Below are 24,060 nucleotides of genomic sequence, written 5' to 3'. Positions count from 1 at the left end.
GCTCGGTGGTTGCTGGCAGAGTGTACTATATTGCTGACTAAAATCATGGATATCAATCCTTGCTGTTATATTATGAGGTAATTGGCTGTCATGTTATTGGCTCTGCCATTGAGAATATATATGATGGAACATTGTCAGTACATATTATAACAACTGCTGTCATATTATAATAAAGACATTGATCGCCAAAATCAAATTTAGTATTATCGCCAAAATTCAGTACCAATATTGGCTGAATGAGCTGCTGTATCGAAAATGTTGGCTGAATGGGCAGCTGTTGTATCATTATTTAAGCAACATAAACATTGTCTCTAAAATAAAAGTAAACAACCACTCAAACGACTTCTGAGTCTCATCTTGCAACAAAGCACAACCAAACAAGATAGATTGAAAATGATGATTCAATCCGGTGAAGGGTGCAAATGGCATATCATACTTGTTGGTTTTATAGGTTGTATCAAATGTAACAACATCACCAAAAAATTGATACGACAATCTTGCTCTTCCATCCACCCAGAAGAAATTTATCATTCTATCTTCATCATCACATTGTATTGCATAAAAAAAAATTGGGATTCTCAACTTGTTTTTTCTTGCAAAATTTAAAGACAACTTGAGCATCTCCCACATCAAGATTTCTTCTTCTGAGATTTCTAAGATGATTCCAGCAATCCCGACTAGACAAGGCATTATCTTCACCCTGAAACATTGTAGCAACTTTCCCTGTAGGTACTCCTTCTTCATCAAACTTCTCAACGAGGCTCTTAGTTGCTGCAGTCATTTTCTAATTATGAGAAAGCAGATTGGCCACACTCTTAGGACTAACCATTCCATGATTGTGAACATTGTTTATGCTTTTTATAACCCATTTACTTCTCTTCCCTGCTTTTGAAACAGTAAGTGATGCTTTACAATCAGTTCTTGAGGTTGAACTCTCTCTTCCCTTCTTCATTTTCACCCTTTACTATATGTGTACCTTCATTAGCGCATACAAGCATGCAAAAAATTTGCTTAGTAGACCGAACACGAACTCCAAAACCTTCTTTCTTGGCAAACGATGTGTAGAATTCTTTTACATCCACAATGGAGTCAAATTCCATATCAACAATAGGACAAATATTAGCTTCAGGTGACTTGGAATTTTCTAAATTTGGTTCTAAATCATTAGACACATCATCAACTATCTCATGGTCTTCTAAACACTCAACAGTAGAATTTTCCACATACTCATTATCCATGTACCTATAGGATATAAAAAAAAAAAAAAAAGAAGCCATGAATAATGAGTATTCATGATCATGATCATGAGAGAAACATGACATTAGCAAAAATAATAATAATAATAATATGGCGTGGATATAATTGCCTCAATGAACAATGAAAGTATTTAATTATGGGAGAAACATGGTATTAGTGAAAATGTAAAGACAAATAAAAGAATATTATGGTGCCAATTCCTATTGACACGTGAAAGACAATCATATGGCGGTGCCACTTGTTTTTGACGGTGTACTCAATTGATCTTAGGGGAAAGGATGCTTTGTCCATAAAATCTTGAGGGAAAAAGAATTGTGTTACAGAAAACTCACGCGATGACGAAGGTGCAGAACCTTCTCCTCGGCGGCAATGGTGACTTGCTATATTTTCTATCAAAACCTCAAGACAACGCGGAGAAAAGACAGTGAAAAAATGTCACGTGAAAATTTTAATACCTAAGTTTCCTTTTTAAAAGTAAACATTGTGAACTGTATGATTAATAGATCTGGACGGTTGGGAATTGGTGTCGACGAATTCGTGGACACCTAGTGTCAACGGATCCTATCTCATATATGTGTGTGTGTGTATATATATATATATATATATCCAAGCCTTTTAGGCTTGTCTCTAATTACTTCTTCTGACTCATACAGAGAGTTTTCTTTATAACATTCAGATTCATCTTCGTTAATAGGGCTGGAAATGAGTCGAGTCGAATCTGTCTGAGCTCGACTCGACTCGATAAGAATTTACTCGGCTCAAAACTCGACTCGAGTTCGACACGAATTTTTTTCCAACTCAAGTTCAATTCGTTTAAAGTTCACATAACTAGAGCAACTAAACTCAAACTCGACTCAAGTCAAGCTCGCAAACAACTTGGTTCAGCTCGATAGCTCGAATCAAATGAATTAAGAAAGAGAAAAAAGAAGGAGAAACTGTGGTTTAAATGAGCAAAAAGTAACTCATAAACCTTTCAATTGGTCTAAAAACCAATTAAGAAAATAACTACTGAATAATAACACCATAAACGGATTCCCGTATTAAAGAAGGAAATAGGCGTTGTTGTTTTGTAAGATAAGTCGCTCAATACCCTGATGTAAACTTCCAATGTGGGACTAGTGAACTGCAAGCCTAATAGTAGCTAGTTCCTGAATGACCTTAGTTTGCTGTCAACATTTTCAAGTGGGCATTACCATCATACATTATCATTTTATTTTCTTTTGACTCAAGTGGCCATCTCTTTCTCTATTGGATTTAATTCTTTTTTTACTTTATAATTGTTAATAAAGTAGCAACAAAAAACACCGATAAATAACATTTCTTTTAAAAATAGTGTAATTGATTTAACAATGGATTATATATATATAACTGGCTCATGAACCAAACACGTTGAACTATAATTAGCTCAAGTTCAACTTATTTGTCTGACGAACTTAATTTTTAACTCAAGTTTGACTCGTTTGGTTCATGAACAAAGTTCAACGAATTAATTACCGAATCGAGTCTCGAACTATTTTCGAATTGGTTCGGTTCATTGTCAACCCTATACCTTAAGCAATTTTGAGATTAGGCCTTTTGTGATGACCAGCGGAGCTCCTGGGACAGATGACCTTATTTCTGTCTCAAAAAACTCCTTCAACCCAAGTTCCTTTCTTGACTTATTTGCATTCCTGGGATCCCTTGTCCTTGCTCTTATGAGTTCTTCATATGTTGCTCTTTTATCAAACACTTCTTCTCTAACCTAAAAGTACTTTACAAGTTCCGAGTAGTTTGGATTGTTTAACAGATTGATATAGTGATGCCACTGGTGAGAATCGATTATGTTTAGCAGGTGGATTCCATTCTCTTTTAACCCGAATAAGTAAAAAATATCTTTTGGCCTCACTGTTAACTTCTCTTCTAGGATACTCATCGTCTTCAATTTGTGAAAGAAATCAACACTTGGTTCGTTGTTGACAGCAATTTGAGAGAATAACGATGCCATTGAGACTTCTGAAGGCTTTTGGTTTCTAGGGTTACTTTTGAAAAAAGGTTGTTTTCGGAGGAGGCTTGAGAACAAAAAGTGTAAGATGTGAGAGTGATTGTGTGTGAATGATTGTGTAACGGTGCTTTTTGATCAAAACCTTTTGTATGCCCAATTTTGAATAAAGAAAAATTTTAACTCCAAAGGGAGCGCGAGACACAGCGTTCAAAGAAAAACCATCATTGTCTTACGGTTATTACCCAACAGTTGAGATACACGTCACATAAAATTTCTCTGTCTAATTGTCAACTTAGTGGGCCAGGTGTCAACAAAGTAGTTGAGAGACCTTTCCACTTATATGACACGCTAGATTTGGTTCTTATCCGAGTTTGAGGTTTCAGAGATTCTGATGTTATCAGAGGGAAATACTTCCATGACATTGCTTGGGTGCCATTGGTGCCATTGATGCAATCCTGGCCGTTGATGTGTGTTGATGGATGTGGGGATGTGTGTGTGATGTGTGTGTGTGTGGTGGAGATGGCACCAATGGCACCAATGGCACACAACTATGGCACCAAAGTGGAACCCGTTATCAGATGCTTATGCTTATTCTTATCAGACTTTACCCATAAAAGGTTATCATTGTAACAAATTATGAGCACTATCAGATTATGTCCTTCAACCATATCTACACACTGTTGGCTAGTGAGAAGAGTTTGTTATACCTTTGCATGTTCTTTTATCTGCTCTCCTAATTGAAATCTTCTATTGATCATACAATTTGTTTCCAACAACGTTCTTCTGAGATCAAGAAGGATATATTCCAATTTTGATTTCCTTTTGAAGTATCACCTCTCATCATACTTCATTCTCCTGAAGACATTCTTATGATTTGTTCTAAGACATCTTTTCAAGATTTTTCTCTAGCTTTGATATGTAATATAAATCCTTTTGTTAGCATATATGTTGTGCACTGATTCCTCAACTTTATTAGTTGTAGAATGATGCACAATGTATATCTAGTTTATTTCTCTTAAGAGAATCACATGTTATTCTTGAGAAATTATCCAATCTTTATATGTTGTGATTATTAACCATGATTAGTCCATATTTTTTTTTATTTGTACAAAGTACATACAAATGAGAGGCATAAGTTATGGTGCATAAGTCATAACTTATGCACCATGCATGAGTTAATCACAACCATCAGATAATTGGACACGTGTAATGATCATGTGGTTCTCAACTCATACCCCACAATTCCTATTCCGCGTTGCTGCAAAGCATTCTTCACCCTTCTCTCTCTGTCTTTGCGATTTCTGCTACATCAACTTTTCTTCTTCCAAGGTAAATTCAAATCTCAGATCCAATTTCCAACTCATACCCCACAATTCCTATTCCGCGTTGCTGCAAAGCATTCTTCACCCTTCTCTCTCTGTCTTTGCGATTTCTGCTACATCAACTTTTCTTCTTCCAAGGTAAATTCAAATCTCAGATCCAATTTCTTCATGCAAATCGAATCTTTCCATTCGTTCGATCTGTTTAGATCCTTCTGTTTTTCATCGTTCAGTTAATTTTCGTCTTTTTATCGATTTTTTCATTTGATCTTGTGCGATCCGATCAACAGTGAAAATCGATTTTGCATGCTACTTTCTTTAATATTTTCTCGTTTAGCGTGAGATCTGATTGAATCTGATGATATCAATGCAATTTATTGATGTATTAGCGTTTTGATTTAGGATTTAATTGATTTGCGCAAGAAATTATGAATAATGTTTATGTTTTGGAGATTTGTTATTGAAATTTTGATTGAAATTTAGGTTTGATCAAGGAAGTGAAGGAGAAAACGGGGTTAACATTCACGAAGCTGTTCATTCGGTTATTTGCGAAGAAGGAAATGCGAATTCTGATGGTTGGTCTCGATGCAGCTGGTAAGACCACCATTCTCTACAAGCTCAAGCTTGGAGAAATTGTCACCACCATTCCTACTATTGGTAAGTTTCTCGGTTCGACTTTTGTTGTTAGCTAGATTCATATATCATAATTGTTATTTACCTGTGTGAATTTTGATTTGCAAGTTTTGCTTATGTATGGACATGTTGACACTGATAATTATTTGAAAAAATTACATAATTGAATGCAATCACACCTGTTGTGTTTAGACATCGGACACACGTTTGGTCTAAGTGTCGGTGCTATGTAGTTCACTATCGATTTTATCCTGATTGGCATTTGTAAAACTATATGTAATGTATGTATTGATTGCTTTGGTCTTTTGCTATATAACCGACTTCTTTGCATGTTAATTCAATGATTGTTTAACATTGAACGTGATCAAGTGGTCAACACATTGTTAAATCTGTGAAGAAGTTTGCCTTTATATTTAACAATGAAATCCCAAAATTTATGTCATATATTGTTTAACATGTGTGATTGATGTTAGACGTGCAAATATTGTTAAACAACTATAATGACTTAGTTTGGATTAGGTTCTATCTTACAAGAGCTTCTCAATTGAAATATGCATTTGGTTTGTAGAACATAATTTTTGTTAAGTTCATTCGTGTTTATGGAGGAGTTACACTTACCATGTAATTTCATCCATGTTTATTTTAAACTTGATGGGAAACTTTATTTAAAATACTCATTATGATCAAAAGATTATTCTAATTTTATTTTTGCAAGAGTGCTGCGTAGAAAGGTTGAAATGCTGTTATTTGTATTCATTAATTTATTTATTTTATATTTTAATTTAGGGTTCAATGTTGAGACTGTGGAATATAAGAACATTAGCTTCACTGTTTGGGATGTTGGAGGCCAGGACAAGGTATTTTATTCAAATTCATTTTGAAAATAGTGTACTTCACAAGATATTTTAGCACCCCCCCTCTCCTCCTTTTTGTCTTTCCCTTGTGGAGGTCTTATATTTGTCGTTGACAGCAATGACAGGGATAGAGTTGTTGAGGCCAGAGATGAGCTACATAAGATGTTGAATGAGGTACTTTTCTTATATTCAGTTTGGCATGTTGTGCTATATTTTCTTCGTATTTTTTTTCTTTCCATCCACAAATTTGTTGAGAATTGAGATAGAAAGATATAGGAATCAAATTGATTTATGAAGATGTGTTGCTTGTACAACTCTGATTTGGGTAGAGATACTGATACATGATTCTAGATCATAATGTTCACTGGTTCAATGCGTGTCTCTGTGGATGAAGATGAATTTCTGTCGAGCTTCTCATGGGAAGCATTTCCCTTCATCATTGTTGCTGTTAATTAATCCATGTTTTTGCTGGATCATATTTTCTGATGACTGCTGTATATTAATCTGTCTTTTGGTAGTTGAATGGTCAGTTTTCTGATACTGATATAATCGTATAACATTATATGAATATGAAAAAAGTGATGTCTGTTAATTCTCTAATCTCTGAATCAGGAGGAGTTCATGATGTCAGTCTCTAAATCAGCTAGGCCTTTCCTGGGAGCAAGAACCGACAAATTTGTGTATGAGATTCAACTATTCCTTGCTTCAGGATTGGATATTGAAGCTTATGATACGGTTTATATTCAACGATTAGGATGGAGCTCACCAGGGGAAAACACTGATGTTTCTCAAAATGAATTGGTTGATCGCACTACTGTGATTCCATACCTGTACATATTTGATGATGACTCTGATGGAAATGAATAGATTAATTTTTTTATAATTTTCTCATTTGTTTGCTGTAATTCGTGAATAATGGGATTGCTCCTCAAACGGTGCAGTAGTAAAAAACGGTGAACAATCCCATTTTCTCATTTGTCGTTAAGAGTTTTTATACTTCTGGTGATTGTAGGTACATAGCTAGCATCTTTTAGGAGCACTTGTTACGTATTCATGATTATAGGTTGTTACAAAACCATTAGACAGTTAGTTTGGTTTCACATAGAACACTAGCAAAACCATTGAACCATACTTATGGTTTCGGTAATTGTTTTTATTTAAAACCATTTATCAATAATAATTTTCACTATTCTTTTATTTTATTTACCATTTGACAATTATTTAATAGGTTATGAGTGTGTACTATTAAGTGGTTAATAAAATTGAACATTCTTGGGCCAAAAATTAAATAAATGAACAGTATACTATGATAGATACTATAAAAAGACACAACCAACTGATTATGTCACTTTTCGTAGAAACTCGAGAGGTTTAACACGAAAAACAAACATAAAATAAAGCAAAAGTATGTTTTTTTTTTCTAGAAGATAAATTGTTTAAAACAAATTAATAATTTCACTTAAAATCATTAGGCAGTTATTTTGGTTTCACATAGAACACTATCAAAACCATTTAACCGTACTTATGGTTTCAGTATTCCATGCCCCTAATTTTAGTAAAATTAAATTAAATTGAACATTATTGGACCAAAAATTAAATAAGATTAATAGTATAATACGATAGATACTATAAAAAAAACACACCTAACTATCAAAACCATTAAACCATACTTATGGTTTCAGTATTCCATACCCCTAAGTTTGTTTCACCATAAACTTTATACAAATCCAGAAATTCATAAACTTGATACAAACATTAACAAGAAACTTAACACTAATCTAGAAATCCAGAAATTCAATAAAAAAAACATTAACGTGCTAGCTTTTGAATCAATTCTTCATCATCTGAACTTCCTTCATCAGAATCTTGTGCAACATGTTGTTGTTTCTTTATTTGATGCTTCTTTTCTTTACCCTTAGACTTTCTTGTTTTTGGCTCTTTCTTTTTACCACCATCAGATGATGAAGCTGTGTCATTCCTTTCCTCCTCATCCATTTGTGTTAGCCCAAAACTGAATGATGACAATGGCTCTAGCTTTTTAGTTTTTTTCACCTGCATGATCAAAGAAAACCATTAAATACATTTAATGGTTTTGGAGTACAACTCACCAAAACCATTTCCACAGCACAATGGTTTTAGCATAGTTTTTAGAGTTTAACAAAGTTCTAACAAAGTGCACTGTGGTGTATGGCTTCTAAATCTCTATGTCCATATTACATCTTATTTTCACTTATATTTCTGGCTCTTGTGTATTTTTTCCTAACAAAAATAACAATAATGAATTTTTTGTTATATTCAAATAATTCATACGCACATACAATAAAACCAAACATATTAGTGTCAGGCTTCATAAGGATGGAGCAAGTAATTGAAATGCGGCAAAAGCATTGAAAGAAAACCAGTGCATCGGCCATTTGATCTCAGTTTATATGATCTCAGTTTATATGATCCCAGTGCATCGGCAAAAGCATTGAAAGAAAAACCATTAAATACATCTAATGGTTTTGGAGTACAACTGACCAAAACCATTTCCACAGCACAATGGTTTTTGCATAGTTTTTAGAGTTTAACAAAGTTCTAACAAAGTGCATTGTGGTGTATGGCTTCTAAATCTCTACACTGTTCATAGCTTCCGAAAACCGAAAAATCCAAACTTAAGCTGAAAACTACTTATGAAAATGTCATAAGGTGTTTCCATAAGCTCTCCACAACAGTCTCACTAGTGCTTATACCATAAACTCAAATAACTTAAGCCCAACAATCCCTTAATAATACTACTCTAGCACAATGTAAATAGATTGAATCCACTTACTAGATCGTCTTGCCCTAGCATATCTATCATAAATCCATTCACATGCCTAGGTGGTTCACGCATAAACTTACTATGTTAGTAATATTGCATTAAGCAGGGGGTGAAGTGATTAATATCTAGCCAAATTTATGTGTGATTTCTATTCTGTTGTTCGCTATCTACTTTGCATCAAGAAATTTTAGTAGAATAACTATAATCCATGCTAAATTGCTTATTCCGTCTCAGGAAACGGAATATGTATTTGGGGACTTTCCGCCAGACGGACTACCTAGCTCTGTAAGCAATAGTCCTGCGAAAGATGAACCTCATGTGTCATCTCGAAACATAGGTGAAGTTACAAATTCAATAACAATCATGTATCATTCATACCCACAATAACAAATCAATAAAAATACCACATTTCCACCCTAATTGAACTCAGGGTAAGGTAATTCACATTTCACAACTTATAATAATGTACGATTTAAATACCGATTTGATAAGAAAACATGTGATATAATCGGTCAATTTTTACAGAGAAAATTCATAATGATAATGATAACAATAAACAAAATCAAAAAGGAAATTAAATCTAATCATACTTCTCTCTCCAAGAGTAAACAAGAAAGAAAACCCATGAAAGCTCCAAAAGCACATCACCAACAGTTTGTCTCAACCAATCCCAAGCAAGATCTTCAACTTTCCGTTCAAAGTAAATCCTCCAAAGAGCCATAAACACATGCAACAAAAAACAACCTTTCGCAAAGAAATGCTGAAAATCACGATCTTTCACAAACGAAACCATGAAGAGGAGGAATCCAATAGCAACAAGGAGTAAACCGGAGAAGGAATCAGAGGTTTTGATATGAAGTTGATCATGAGGAGTGGATCCGAGAAGCTTTGTGGCGGTTTGAACGTCGTGGCCGAAGGTGTAAACTTCTTTCATGTAGAACATCATGAGTGCGCCGGAGGTGTAAACTTCTTTCCTTGAGCTCCGGAAGTTCGAGAATCGGAATCGAAGAAGAAGCATCTGAGCAACCACAAACCTCGTTGTAATCGTCGAATTGAGAGAAGTTTGGAGTTCTTAGCTTGATTGGAGTAGCGAAAACGCCGTCGTAAGCAGATCTTCCGGTGGCGGAGTGGCTGTTGGAGTGCTTCTTTGTTAGTGTTGAGGTGGTTGCTCCGAACTCCATGACGACGGTGACAACGACGGCGAGATTCTTCTCTTTCTTCTTCATTCGTGTTTTTCTTTTTTACTCTGAGAAAGTATGAAATGAAGGAATGGGGGTGTAGGAAGCAAATTTGTTGGACTACAAATTAATGGGCCATATTAGCAATCCTTATGCAGGGTGCATAAGGAAAATCCTTATGCACCATAACCAGACCCCAAATGAGATATTCTGAAGGGGCTTAAATATGTTATTCGTCCCTGCAAATAGGGGTCCCTTAAAATTTCGTCCCTGCAATCGCTAATCCTTTTTTTTTGTCCCTTCAAAGTTTAATCAGTTAAAAATTCGTCCCTTGACCCAGTTAATGACTGCCACGTCATCAAAATTACCATAATGGCATGGGAATTGACGAAAATACCCCTGGGCTAATTTTTTTTTCCTTCAAAATTTTTTTTTTTCAAAATTTTGAAAATTCTTTTTTAAATTAAAAAAATCTGAAAAAATAATTAAAAGTCAAAAAAAATTTCGGAAAAAAACTGTTAAAATTAAAACTGAAAAATTTTCGGGAAAAAATCGTAAAAAAAATTCGGGAAAAAACTGATTTTTTTTTTTGAAGAAAAAAAAAACAAAAAAAAAAATAAGCCAGGGGTATTTTTGTCAATTCCCATGCCATTTTGTTAATTTGATGACGTGGCAGTCATTAACTTGGTCAAGGGACGAATTTTTAACTGATTAAACTTTGCAGGGGCAAAAAAAAGGATTAGCGATTGCAGGGATGAAATTTTAAGCGACCCCTATTTGCAGGGACGAATAACATATTTAAGCCTTCTGAAGCCCTGAAGAAGTAAGATACTCCCTCCGTTCCTTTTTAAGTGTCGTTTTAGGGTGAATTTTTCGTTCCTATTTAACTGTCGTTTTGGTATTTTAAGGGTACGATTTTTCAATTATACCCTTTGTCAATTACTCGTATCTTTTTCTTTGTTTGGTTACTCTTATCTTTTTCAATAAAACTAATTAATGCTATATATTTGAAAAACTAAAGTTTGTTTTTTTAAACAAAGTTTGTTTATTTTTTTAAAATAAAATTTGTTCTTTGTTATCTTCAGATTTAAATAAAATTTTGTTACATATAATAATGATTTTATGAAGAGTTAAAATTCTATAAATAAGATGAATAATTCTTAAGAATTTTGATTAAAGGAGTTGGAGGAAAGTTAATTTTTATTAGCTTTTGATTAATGTGAAGTTGGAATAATTTTTATATTGACTTAAATTAATTAAAGAGATGTGCACAATATTTAGAAAATTGACAATTGTTAGTTATGAGAAAGAGAGTGTGCAAAAAAAAAAAAATTGTTGGAGAAAAAGATAGTAACTAACAAATGTTTGTTACGATCTTTGAAAAAAACAAATGTTTGTTACGAGAAAAATATCACATATTAAATTTATTAGAAAGATAAAATGTGTGCCGAAAAATAGGAATGTATTGGTAGATTAAATTGAGGGTATAATAGGAAGAAAATGTGCAAAAATACACTTTGCTATTTTCGTGTTAATTTTCTAAAACAACACTTAAAAAGGAACGGAGGGAGTAATATTCTTAAAAGTTGAAAAATAGTTTTTCTCAAAAAGTTCTTTCTAAATTAGAACTATTTTTCATTACTGACTATAAAGAATTAACCTTTTTTGATCACTCAAGTTTAAGCGTTCATTTGTGAAAATATTTTCCTTCGATCCTAACTTTGTGAACATTGTGGGTTGTGTCATGTAGTTGATATCCATGCATATGCTTTTATCTCATTGTCACATTGTCAATACAAAAAATAAAATATTTGGTCGAAGTTATGATTATATTTCGACGAGTTAGATGAGTTATTTCGACATGTTGCAAAGTTCAAAGAGATACCGCAAATTTGACCAAGAGCATACAGACTTCAACATACCGCATTTTCAACAAAGGAAGTTACAGTTGGAGTGCAATAAGGCAAAGTGGAACGTGTAGCGGCAAACAAGGCTGAAGTGCATGGAAGTTATTTCCTAGTGTCTAAGTGCATGGAAGATATTTCTTAGTGCTTGGAAGTTATTTCTTAGTGCCTTAGGAAGTTATTTCTACTTTTAATCTAGACCTTAGGATTTAGTGGTAGTTTTTCTACAAGGTCTATATATATTAGTTTGTAATAAAAACAAATGGTTGGTTTCTTGATTTCTTAAACTCTAACACCCCCGCTGCGGAGCAAATGGGTTCACGAGAGTGTGGATTGATAGATTCCAACCACCCTTTACATTCCTTCAATTTAATATTAATTTTCTTGCTTTATTTTCCTCTTTCTTTTGCAATTATCATTACTTTTCATCTTTCTTTTCTTTCTTCTTCTTTTTAATATGCTCACTTGAGCATTTTTCCATCATGTTGTCAAGAGACAACTTGTTATTAAAAGATGGTGGATGCAATTATGATATTAATGTTCTTCAAGAATGCATGAAGTGATGTCATAAGCCGCGAGACTTGAATGATCCCCTTTAAAAATACATTTGTCCCCGTCGATGGATAATGGAGTTTACATTACCAAAAATCGGTGTAAACACACATTATGGTGACTGTCACATAATGAATTTATGCCAAGCACACCATGTTCAGATCTTTCAAAATAATAAATACACAAATACATAAGAGATAGAAGGTTACCAGATCAGTAGTCAGTTTCTCCTTGTTCTCTCGAGTATCCACAATATTCTTCCATTTTTGAATGTGAGCAGTAATTGTCCATATTTTTTGTCCTCTTCAGAAATGTACACAATTTCACTTATGGGTACCCACAACCTCCTAAGTCCTTTTTTGTTAACTCTGGAATAATTTGCTTTCTTTTGTGTCTTAGGCTTAGAGCTTGATTGTTGAGGACTATCCAAGACTATAGATTTAAAAGTGTTTGGCCTTGGACTGTTCTCAACGGCTGGTCTTTGTTAGCCTATAATTTTAAGGCTATCTTAATGCAGTCAAACTAAAGTTGACCTTATAAATCGAAAGAAATGATATGTTTTTTATATCTAGATATTTAATCGAAGATTGGACTTGCTGGAAATGCTCGAAGCGTGGATTTTAGTTCGACAAGCGAAAAAGTATCGAAGAGCAGTTCGTTTTGGATAAGGTCAAGCAACGGATATCTCCAAGAGGCAGATGTTTGAATTTCAAATCGAATGGATATATGTTGTTCGTTTGTAGCAGTTGAAGTTTCAAATCTTAATGTAGGTAGTTATTTCTGTTAGTATAAATAGTAGTTTTTCCTTAGGGAAAAAAGGTCACAGTCCAATCATACATAAAACTTACACTCAAACTATCTGTATTCAAGAGAGAAATGAGTCACAAGTTGCAATGTATGAACATGTGTACCAATTTACATTCAATCAATGCAGTTTAAGTTTGTTTTCTTATATATCTTTGCAATTTACTTGTTTATTTCAAGCAATTATTTTTATTTTCTTTTGAAAGTAACTTCAACGGATTTGACTGGGTTAAATTCGATAGTTATCTTCATAGTCTTTCTATGTTCTTGAAGAACAAACATAAATTTCTGGAAAATAACAAAGCACAATATGTCCTTAAGATTTACTGGTTGATCTTGCAAGTAATTAATTTTAAACCAGCTTTATTGATTCTTATGGAGATTGCTTCTTCTTGTCGGGTGTCTCTAAACATCCAATTCCTTCTCCATGGTTCTTGCTTATGCCATAGATCGTGAAAGTCAATCTGCTTCTTTCAATCGAGCTAGCCATAAACTCTTGGAGGGCTTATTCATGCTTTGTCAAGGATCTGATGACATTATCTTCAACAACTTTCTCCAAAACCTTGATCTTCTCTTCAAGTTGACTGAGGTGCTTTCTCAAGGTTAGGTTTTCGTTCATTACAATATTATTCAGACTCTGAAGAACGTCGTTTCTAACTCGAAGTTGTTCATAATACTTCTTCATAGTGCTATTGTTCGCTTCCAACAAATCATCCTTCTCCTTTAAGCTTATATACTCTTGCGATTTGTTTAATCATCTTAAAGCAAGTTCTTTGACATTATCAATTAACCCCTCTTTTGAAAGGAAAAGAAGTTCATTGTATTTTTCGTCAGAGTCTAATTCAGATTCAGAATCAGAAGCTAATGACGCCATCAAACCCAAATTTTCTTCTTCTTCATCCTTGTCAGCTTCTGCTTTCTCATCAAGTTCTTCCAGGTTGTCATAAGACTCTCCTTGAGCCTCCTTTTGTAGATTTTCTTCCCAAAGCTTTCTTTCCCTAATTTGTCCTTCTGTAACTCTGGATATATAGTCAACAATGAGGTGTCCAGTCTTCTTGCAGTTGAAACATCCATTCCGATCTTCCTTAGAATCCTTGAGCTTTGAACCATTTGAACCACTTCTTCTACTTGAGAGCTTATTTCCTTTGGTTAGGTAATGAAATATTTTGGTCAAATATGCCATCTTTTTTACATCTGAACCACTGTCAAAATCTCCATCAGATAATTCTTTTACTGACTCAATAGTCTAAAGAGCTGTAATAGATTTGTCCTCAACTATCAAGGCTAGATATTTGAATTTCTCAGCTGGTTTATCTCCAACAAGCTTAATCTCATGACTTTTAAGAGTTATGAGGTTTTCCAAACTTAGCGTATCCAAGTCCTTTGCCTCCTGAATGGATGTTACCTTTGGCCTGTATCTGGCAGGAAGACTCCTAAGAATCTTCTTGACATGATCAGATACAATATAGATCGTTTTCAGAACGTGAAGACCAGACCAAAGATTCTGAAACCTTGAATAGATGGTTTCAATGTCCTCATCTTCCTTTATTCTAAAAAGTTCATACTGATTTACCAATTAGTTAGCTTTGGCTTCCCTAACCTTTTGGTTTCCCTCATAAGTAGAACACATGGATTAAAAGATGGTATTGGAAGAAGATTTGTTGACAATTTTCATATATTATGAATGAGGTATAACTTCTAAACGAATTCCAGGCACCTTGTGATGCTTTCTGTAGAGCTTCTTCTAAACCTCAGTTAGACTCTTTTTGTCACGTTCCATTCCTTCTTCATCAACTTCAACCTCAGTACCATCTTCAACAATATCCCACAGCTCATCATAAATACCAATAATGTGATTGTACATCTTTCTCTTCCACGAGGAAAACTGAGAAGCATCCCCATTGAAGACTGGAGGTTTCTTTGAATAAATGTTCTTCTCAATTGGTTAGCCTTTTACTAAAGTTCTAGGTTCATTGTCAAAAGACATGTCTTAATCACTGGATCTTTGAGCGTGACCCATGTAAGTGGCTGAGCACAGACCGTGCTCTGATACCAACTGAAGGCGAGAAAAACATAAGAAGGGAGTGCAACGGAATAATAGAACACAAAGATAAAAGATAGATAGAGAGAAAGAGAGAAAGAGCATACACAAGCAATTTATACTAGTTCCTTCCACAACACAGGAGTAGTCTAGTCTTTTGCACTTCCAAGGGATATAGAGACTTTCAAACTTTCATGTACACTTGCAAGAGACTTCAAATTCTCAAGATCACTACCAAGAGACTTCCACTACTCAAGGACAACTCGAAGATACTTCTATTGCTCAAGCACGCAGGCAAGAGACTTTCAGTGCTCAAGGGCAACCCCAAGAGACTTCTGGTGCTCAAGCTTTGCAAGCAAGAGACTTCCATTTGTTTACAACAAATATAAACAAATTTGTTCTTACACCGGATAAACAGTTGTTGGTGTAAACTAAACAATGTTGAACAAACTCTTATGACTTTAAGGATTTCTAGGATACAAAAGTTGAAACGAAAATCCTAAGTGTGTTGCGCAATTTAATTTGGCAGAGTAAGGACACAGTAAAAATAGCAGAGTCTTACTCATCTTCTTCAGATCTTCAGCTCCTTATATAGGTAGGGATTTGAGAGACGTTTGAGAAGAGTGTCAGCGCATTAAGATTCGTTGAGAAGCTTCAAATCAAGGACGATGAGCCATTGCCTGATGTGGATAATTTTGTTGGATAGTCATTCAAAAATCCTTTACTGAAACTGGAAGTATCTGTTCATTCTTATTGCCCTTGAAGTTTTTTGTGTCTGTTTCTACACGTGCTCATAAGAAGACAAAACTATGCTTAGATCCTTTGATGTGGATAGCTATAGAAGACGACAAATATCACATGGAGTCTGGGTCCCTCAGGTGCTTCTAAAGTCTGAAGGTATTCCAAGTCTGATGGAGTTTCCTGTGTCTGGCTAGGTCTTATGAATTTGATGATCTCTTCAACTTCTTAGAGGTGTTCTTTTCTTCTGATCCAATGAGTTGACTTCTGGGGTTGACCTTTCTTTAGATCTTCTACCATAGTCTTTTGATCTTCTATTGTGTTACTAATGCTTTAATACATGTTCAATAATTTGATGGATATATTATATGTTTCTGAACATTTGAACAAACATTAGTATATCCAGTTGTTCTTCAATACTTTGTTATCATCAAAACCTTAGAGAAATTGTACAATACCCTTCTTGTTCCAACAACACTCACTGTCGTGTTAACTTGATTTCACGAATTATTTACAACTACACTTTTGCACCTCTAACTTAAAAAGAATAGACAACAACTTTTTATATGGCAGAAAACAAGAGGTAGAAACTTAGAAGCATGTGAAAGACATTGTCTATTATCATTTTATGGCCATGTTTTTTCATCTGTTGCCAATGCTTGCATGGCCTAGTATAAAAAAATGTTTATAATGAAAAGATCCCCTTTATTTCCTTGTGTGAGAAAGAACCTTTTATTCGACTCATGTAGTTTTAAAATTTGTTATGCTTATTTAATATTTTTTGTAAGGCAAGAGTGATAAAAACATCAAAGAGAACTTTGACATCTCGACTAAGTCGGCACCCCCAAATACTTACATCCTCTGCCAGTCACCCACAATATATATAGAAAGAAATATATACAAGGGGGAGACCAAACCAAAACCCTCGAAAAAGATAAACAATAGAGACAACAGAAGGTAAGATTCCTTTAAAAAAAAAAAAGATAAACTAAGAATATATGTTTACACTTCATACGATTGATTTTGTCATCATTTAACCTTATAACTTCTCTATTGGGCTTTACCCATGTCATCATGAAAGGATAACATAGAAACAACAACAATAACAATAATAATAAATTCATAATAATAATAATAATAATAATAATAATAATAATAATAATAATAATAATAATAATAATAATATTAATAATAATAATAATAATAATAAGTTGGTATAAAAAAAAATCACATCTAATGACCATCAAGAGACATTTAAGGTCAAATGATCGATTCGATGAGCTATAAATACAAAAACAACACATAGATACACCTAAGAGAAATTTAACAATAATTTTAATTGTTTTTCACACTATAAATTGATAATACAATTATATATTTCTACCTGCAAGCGAGGAATAATATGGTTGAAACTTGCAAGTTTGTCATTGTAGTGAGACTTTTTCTTTTCATATTTATCATGGTAACCGATGGTAATTCCATTATATACTATATTTTTCAAAATTACTTTGTCGTATACATAATATTTTATTCCCTATTATTAACATTAATTTTTGTTAATTGATGTCACAGGAGTTTATTTATGCGAGGATGACGAAGATTGTCATATAATGCCGTGTATCGTTCCTGAATATGCAAAGTGCATAAGGATGATTTGTCAATGTTGTTAAGTAGAAATTAAGTTGGAAAATAATTACATTGTATTTCTAAAAGTATAATTGCATTTAAAATAATAATTTTGGTATTTTTGTGAGTTTTGTAACATTTCAGTCTATGTTTGTCGAACATTCAACGTTATTTGATCTTCCCAAAATCACATTATTGTATTATACAAGTGTTGTTACATTTGTTTGCTGTTAGAAGTTATTGAGAATATTTTGGTCAAAAAAAAGTTATTGAGAATAATGTTATTAGTAGTAGTACACATCGATCTAACAACTGAGTAATAGAAAGTTAATCCAATGGTTTCCATAATGCAACAATGAGAGTAACAAACATATATGCAGCTAACAATCCAAATCTGAAACGCCATATAAAATCCATATATCAATCAATTATAAGGTTCCCTGAAGATAATTACTTTCACTTATTACAAACCACATAAAATCCATATTCATTCACTTATTACAAATATTATTTTCACAAAAAATCTCGAAACCCAAATTTATAATTCCCTTTGACCTCACAACTACATAGAACCTCATAGGTATAATAAATTAGAATTTTTATCTAATTAGAGTCCTTACAACTCAACCTCTAACATCAGGTTAGGGATCAAATCTTCCAATCAATATGTGTAATCGTAAAACTCCCTCAAACCACTGAAAATGTTTCTAACTTCACTGTTTCCATGCTTAAAACCATGTACTCAAATAACATTTTGAATTGAATTCTCTTAAAAAAATTATAATCAAGCTTCACTTATAATACTAAACTGCAACACCACACACCCCCACCCACCCAAACCAATATATTGCATAAAGAATTGTTTCACCCATTGTATTTTAACCGCACCTAACTTCGTCTAAAGTACCATCATAACTTTAAAGAACTATTACTCGAAGGTTGGAAGCAAATATTTCTTGTTGCATATTCCTCTTTAAGGCTTAATTCCATAATTTACATGCTAAAAGTTTTTCCTGCATCTCACAAACTTTACATGCTATTTAGTTAGATATATAAGTTACTTGTCAAAAGGTACCGCTCTACTATTCACTCAATCCTAGTTGATTAAAAACCAATAGCCTAAATAACATTCATCTTAAGATTATTAATTAAATTATAATTAATCCCTTTAAATCATCCAAAATATTCACTATAGCACCCCATATTTTCATCCGTAAAATATTCCCTTTATTGGAATCTTAAGCCATACAAAATATTCATTATAGCATCTAAAAGTGGACTTAGTCAATGAATATCATACACACAACAACTCACCCATACCAACACACATATATCGAACCATCTTAATGCTAATTCACACCCTTTCACACAACACGCATCATAGAAAAAGAGAAGGTGGGAAAGACACTTTTAAAGATCATAACTTGTGAGAAGAAAAGTGAAATAAGAGAGAAGGAAAAATTCACATGAGTGAAAAAGAAAAGGAAGATTGTATTAGTAGAGAAGATAAAGAGATAAGGGAAAGAAAATGAGATTGGAGTTGTAGAAAAAAGAAATAAGCACAAAACTATAGAGGGAAAAGAGAAAAGAGGACAATAATTTGAAGAATATGTCATCATCGTCATCATTTAACTATCTTAATTTGTTAGATCATCATCATTTCGAGGTTGGTTTCCCTTCCCTTCCTCTACATGAATGTGAGGAATGAGTGAAGATTTGGGAGATAAGAGTTTAGTAGGGATAAATCGAGAATACGAAACTACGTGAATTTGAAGAGAGGTCATGTTCAATTTGTAGATTGGTGAATGCATGTGTGGAATTGTTTGTACATTAGTTGATTGGTGGTACTCTTGAATTTTACATATTTTGTTTTATAGATTGGAAACCCATGGTAACAATTTTTTTTATCATTTATGTGAATTTGGTTATGTTTTCTTGTTTTAGTACTTCTGAATTACTCTATCTATAAGATCATGATTTGAATGTTATAGGGTAAAGTAGGACTATAGAAACATGGTTTTAAACAATGTTTTACAAAATTTCTAATGTGATTCAAACATACATCAAAGTACTTTGAATAATTCATGCTAACATGCGTTAGGAATAGAAAATCGCAACATGATTTGAAACATCGACATTGTTTATTCAAATCACATTATGTATTAATTGATAAAATCTTGTTCTAGGTTGCATGATTTGAATCACCTTCAAGGTTGATTCCAATCATGTCGCACAGAAAATTTATTCCTCCTATTGTGACTCATTATAGATATCATATACCTCTTATAACCTTGCATTTCCCCTATTAGCCTTTCTTATATAAATTTTATTTTCTTGTCCTAATGTTGAATGATTGAAATGATGGATGAGTAAGAAAATTTACATTATACAATGATTGATATTATACTTGAATATTATATTAGGAATAATTGAAGGATATTAATGTCAACTTGAATGTATAATGAACAACTTTGGCGTTTTATGCTATATAATGTATTTGAGGTTAATTATAATAAAATAAAGGTATGACGAGTAAATAACATTTAGTATGAGGTCGATGCTCTAATTGCATTTGATGAATGATGTAACTAGAGAATGGATTGTTAGAATGGACTATATGATTAATGTATAGCTACTAAGTGAGATTATTAGGGTTATTTCTAGCTAGTTGAACTCTATGTCCATATTAAAGTTGGAAGGGTAACAAGGGTAAATTGGGACACCTGAAGGTGAGAAAAATACAAGAAGGGGGTTGAATTGTGTTTGTTTTTTTTCTGGTTTACCTCTTCTACGTGTTAAAAGTTGTTCAGAATCTGATGAGTACAAATTCTGGTACAGGGTATGTGGGCAGCAGAATACAAAATACAAAGATAAAAGATGGATAGATAGCGAGAAAGCAAACACACCAATTTTATATTGGTTCCTCCCAAGACACATGAGTAGTCTAGTCCCCTTGCACTTTTAAGGGTGTTCATAATAATATCACAATTTACAAATTGCTCAAGGACTCCTCCAAGAGACTTCACAATGCTCAAGCTCACTTTCAAGAGACTTCTTTGCCCAAGGTCACTACCAAGGGACTTCCACTGCTCAAGGACAACTCCAAAAGACTTTTAATGCTCAAGCACGCAGGCAAGAGACTTTCTTTTCTCAAAGGGCTCCCCTAAGAGACTTATATGCTCAATCACAATTGATTGAGACTTCTGGTGCTTAATCACATCTAACCGAGACTTAGATGTTCAAGGTTTCACCAAGAGACTTATGTTGCTCAAGCTTAACAAGCAAGAGACTTATGTTTGTTTTCAGCAAATATAAACAAAATTGTTCTTACACGGATTTAACAATTTATGGTGTAAACTAAACAATATCATGAACAAACTCTTTATGCGCTATTTGATTTGGAAGAGTAATGACACAGTTAAAATAGCAGAGTATTGTTAATCTTCTTCATGGTCTTCAGCTCCTTATATAGGCACGGATTTGAGAGACGTTGGAGAAGAGTGCCAACGCATAAAGATTCGTTGAGAAGCTTCAGATAAAGGACGTTGAGCCATTGCTGGATACGGATAATTCCGTTGGATAGTCATTCGAAAATACTTTGTTGAAACAGGAAGTATCTGTTCATTTTTCTTGCCTATGAAGTCATTTGTCTGTTTCTACACGTGGTTAGAAGAAGACAAAATTGTGCTCAGATCTTTGAAGTGGACAACTACAGTAGATGACAAAACTGACGTGAAGTTTAGGTCCCTCAGGTGCTTCTAAAGTCTGAAAGTCTTCCAAGTCTGATGAGGTTTTTGTGTCATGCTAGAACTTTTGTGTTTGGTGATCTATACAAAATTTGATGATCTCTTCAGCTTCTGGAGAGGCGTCTTTTTCTTCTGATCCAATGTGTTGACTTCTGGTTGACCCTTCTTCAAATCTTTTACCAAAGTCTTTGAGCTTCTCTTGTGCTTCTGATGCTTTAATGAAGGTGAGAAAAACACAAGAAGGGGGGTTGAATTGTGTTTTGAAAAATTCTTCGTTTCTCCTAAAACTGAACACACTGATCAGAAGCTAAGTGAAACAGCTTCTGAAGTGATAATCAGAAACTGAACGCAGCGGAATAAAACAGAGAGAGAGAGAGAGAAGAAGAAAGACACAAAGCAATTATACTGGTTCCTTCCACAATCCAGAAGTAGTCCAGTCCCCCTTGCACTTCCAAGGAGATTTCACTAAGAGTAATATCTGATTACAATTGCTCAAGCACACCTGCAAGAGACTTCCTTTGCTCAAGCACACTTTGCAAGAGTCTTCCTTTGCTCAAGAACACAATCAAGAGACTTCCCTGCTCAAGCACAACTGCAAGAGACTTCTAACTAAACAAAATTACACAGAAAATTGTTTAAGGTTGAACACTTGATACACAATCAGAGGTGCTCACAATACAAATCAGATACAGACTCAATAACTTAAGAATTTCTAAGATATGACCTTGAGACACAGAAATTCTAAGTGAATGCAGAACAATTTCAGCAGAGGTTTGGCACTTGTAAAAATGTAGTGAGTCTTTCTTTCAGCGTTCTTGCATTACCAAAACTCTAAGTCTTCACTCCTTTATATAGAGGTGTGAACGAGACGTTGTGAAATTTCCAGCATATCAAAGAGTCGTTGTTGAAGCTTGATCTTTCACCAATGATCTTTTGCCTGATTTGGTTGTTGTCCTATGAAGAACTAATTTGAAATCCATTCCCATTGTGAAGGAACATCTTTGCAGGCATAGCTGTTATTCTGGAGCTGTTTTCTTGTCCTGTAGCGTAGACACAAAACAGAGTAGTGGAGAAGGTGGTTGTACAGTTCGTACAAAGTACAATGTCAACGCTTTTTGAAGATAAGGTTCCAATGCCTTCAAATCTTCACCAAAATGACCGTTGCAACCATCCACTAGTCTTCTGCAGTGTTTTCGAATCCAATAGACAGCTTTTGAAGTGCTGATCTTTGAATCTACAGCTTGTGGTGATAATCATCTTCTGATGAGCTTCAGCTTCTGATGAAGTTGCTTCTGAACTATCTGCTTCTGATGACTATCCGCTTCTGATGGTTTTCAGCTTCTGATGACTTTCAGCTTCAGATGACCTTCAGCTTCTGATGACGTCATCATTCTTCAGGAGCACTTATGACTTCAGATGCACTTCTTCACAGATGCTTTCAAGCTTCCTTTTCTTTAGTCCATAGCTCTCTTTTTGTTCTTCAAAACCTTTATATGATGTAAAAATTTGACTATGGTCCTGTACACTTGAACAAATATTAGCTAGTCCAATTTACAATTTTTAATACCTTGTTATCATCAAAACTCTTTAAGGTTCATTGTCAAACACATTTTGTTCCAACATTTAATACATGTTCAAAACTTGATGGATATATTATATGATCCACTACACTTGAACAAATATTAGTATGTCTAATTGTTCTTCAATACTCTGTTATCATCATAACCTTAGAGGAATTGTACAAGACCCTTCTTGTTCCAATAATCTCCCCCTTTTTGATGATGATAAACACAAGTATTTGAAACAATTGTTGTTAATCTAATTAACAGGTAGATTTCAGGTTCTGATGTTTGTAAACTCCCCCTAAGTCTGACAGTCTCAAGGTATGAAATTTGTAAGCTCCCTCTGAGATTGTGATGGTCCATTAAGGTGAGGTTTGCAATCTCCCCTTAAGTCCCATATGATAATTCCTAAGGTGAGGTTTGTAAGCTCCTCCTAAGTTATATCCCGGTTAATTAAATGCATTTTTAGTTATAACAAAAACACATTAGAGCACATACAAATGAACATATCAGGTCTTTTAAAGTATATCATAATTTTAAACATATCAGAGTTGTTAAGGTATGGTTCGTTTACCCAAGTCTGATAACTCCTTTCATATTCTGATGAGTTCTCAAATAATCACAAGTTCATATAAAAAATTAAACTTATCATATTTTTAACTCGTATCCAAACTTCTCAAGTCTGATAACTTGTCCAGATCCTGATAAATTTTAGTTAGCGTAGATTAACTTGAATTAAATTAGGTTGCTTCCTTTTTTAGCTTTTTCAATTAGGTTCAGAACTCATGTACTTTATTTGTCTCCCCTTTTGTCATCAATAAAAATAAATGCAAAGAATACTTAAATAACAGAAGCAAAATATGAAGACAAAAATACAAATGCATTGCACAACAATACGAAAGAGTACAAAAGAACAACAAAATAAAGCTAAGAGGAAGTCATAGAGTTTGCTTTCAATAGCTCAAGTATTGATAAGACGTTGGTGTTGGTCTGAGCAAATTCTTTCTTCATCTCTTTCAAGGTCTGACCAAGTTCTGCCACTATTGTCTACAACTCCCTTTG

At 33.8% G+C, this 24,060-nt stretch overlaps 1 protein-coding gene, 1 long non-coding RNA gene and 1 pseudogene across 2 annotated transcripts; 2 read left to right on the top strand and 1 right to left on the bottom strand.

The window, feature by feature from the left end:
• Positions 1 to 544: 544 nt before the first annotated feature.
• On the bottom strand, positions 545 to 1,238 carry LOC146948665 (protein FAR1-RELATED SEQUENCE 5-like; annotated as a pseudogene).
• A 3,230-nt stretch (positions 1,239 to 4,468) lies between these two features.
• LOC146948664 (uncharacterized) lies at positions 4,469 to 7,241 on the top strand. Its single transcript, XM_085744876.1, has 5 exons — positions 4,469 to 4,698; positions 5,041 to 5,214; positions 5,977 to 6,047; positions 6,161 to 6,218; positions 6,657 to 7,241. Exons 2-5 carry the CDS (start codon positions 5,143 to 5,145, stop codon positions 6,909 to 6,911), a joined length of 456 nt encoding a protein of 151 aa, XP_085601002.1. The 5' UTR covers positions 4,469 to 4,698; positions 5,041 to 5,142; the 3' UTR covers positions 6,912 to 7,241.
• A 10,156-nt stretch (positions 7,242 to 17,397) lies between these two features.
• LOC146948663 (uncharacterized) lies at positions 17,398 to 17,817 on the top strand. Its single transcript, XR_015026945.1, has 2 exons — positions 17,398 to 17,536; positions 17,637 to 17,817. It is a non-coding gene; the product is annotated as an uncharacterized LOC146948663 (long non-coding RNA).
• Positions 17,818 to 24,060: the final 6,243 nt, after the last annotated feature.

Source organism: Medicago sativa, chromosome 2 (genome assembly GCF_051527215.1).
Source record: "Medicago sativa cultivar Bolivia chromosome 2, Bolivia_mono, whole genome shotgun sequence".
Classification (NCBI taxonomy): Eukaryota; Viridiplantae; Streptophyta; class Magnoliopsida; order Fabales; family Fabaceae; genus Medicago; species Medicago sativa.
The sequence above is the reverse complement of the archived record's forward strand: the minus strand, read 5'-3'. Positions and strand labels throughout refer to the sequence as shown.

Excerpts from the sequence above, each read along its gene's own strand:
- LOC146948664 (XM_085744876.1), top strand. The coding sequence starts at position 5,143 with ATGCAGCTGGTAAGACCACCATTCTCTACAAGCTCAAGCTTGGAGAAA. Across the intron at positions 5,215-5,976 it reads CACCACCATTCCTACTATTG|GGTTCAATGTTGAGACTGTG; the intron begins GTAAGTTTCTCG and ends ATTTTAATTTAG. Across the intron at positions 6,048-6,160 it reads ATGTTGGAGGCCAGGACAAG|CAATGACAGGGATAGAGTTG; the intron begins GTATTTTATTCA and ends TGTCGTTGACAG.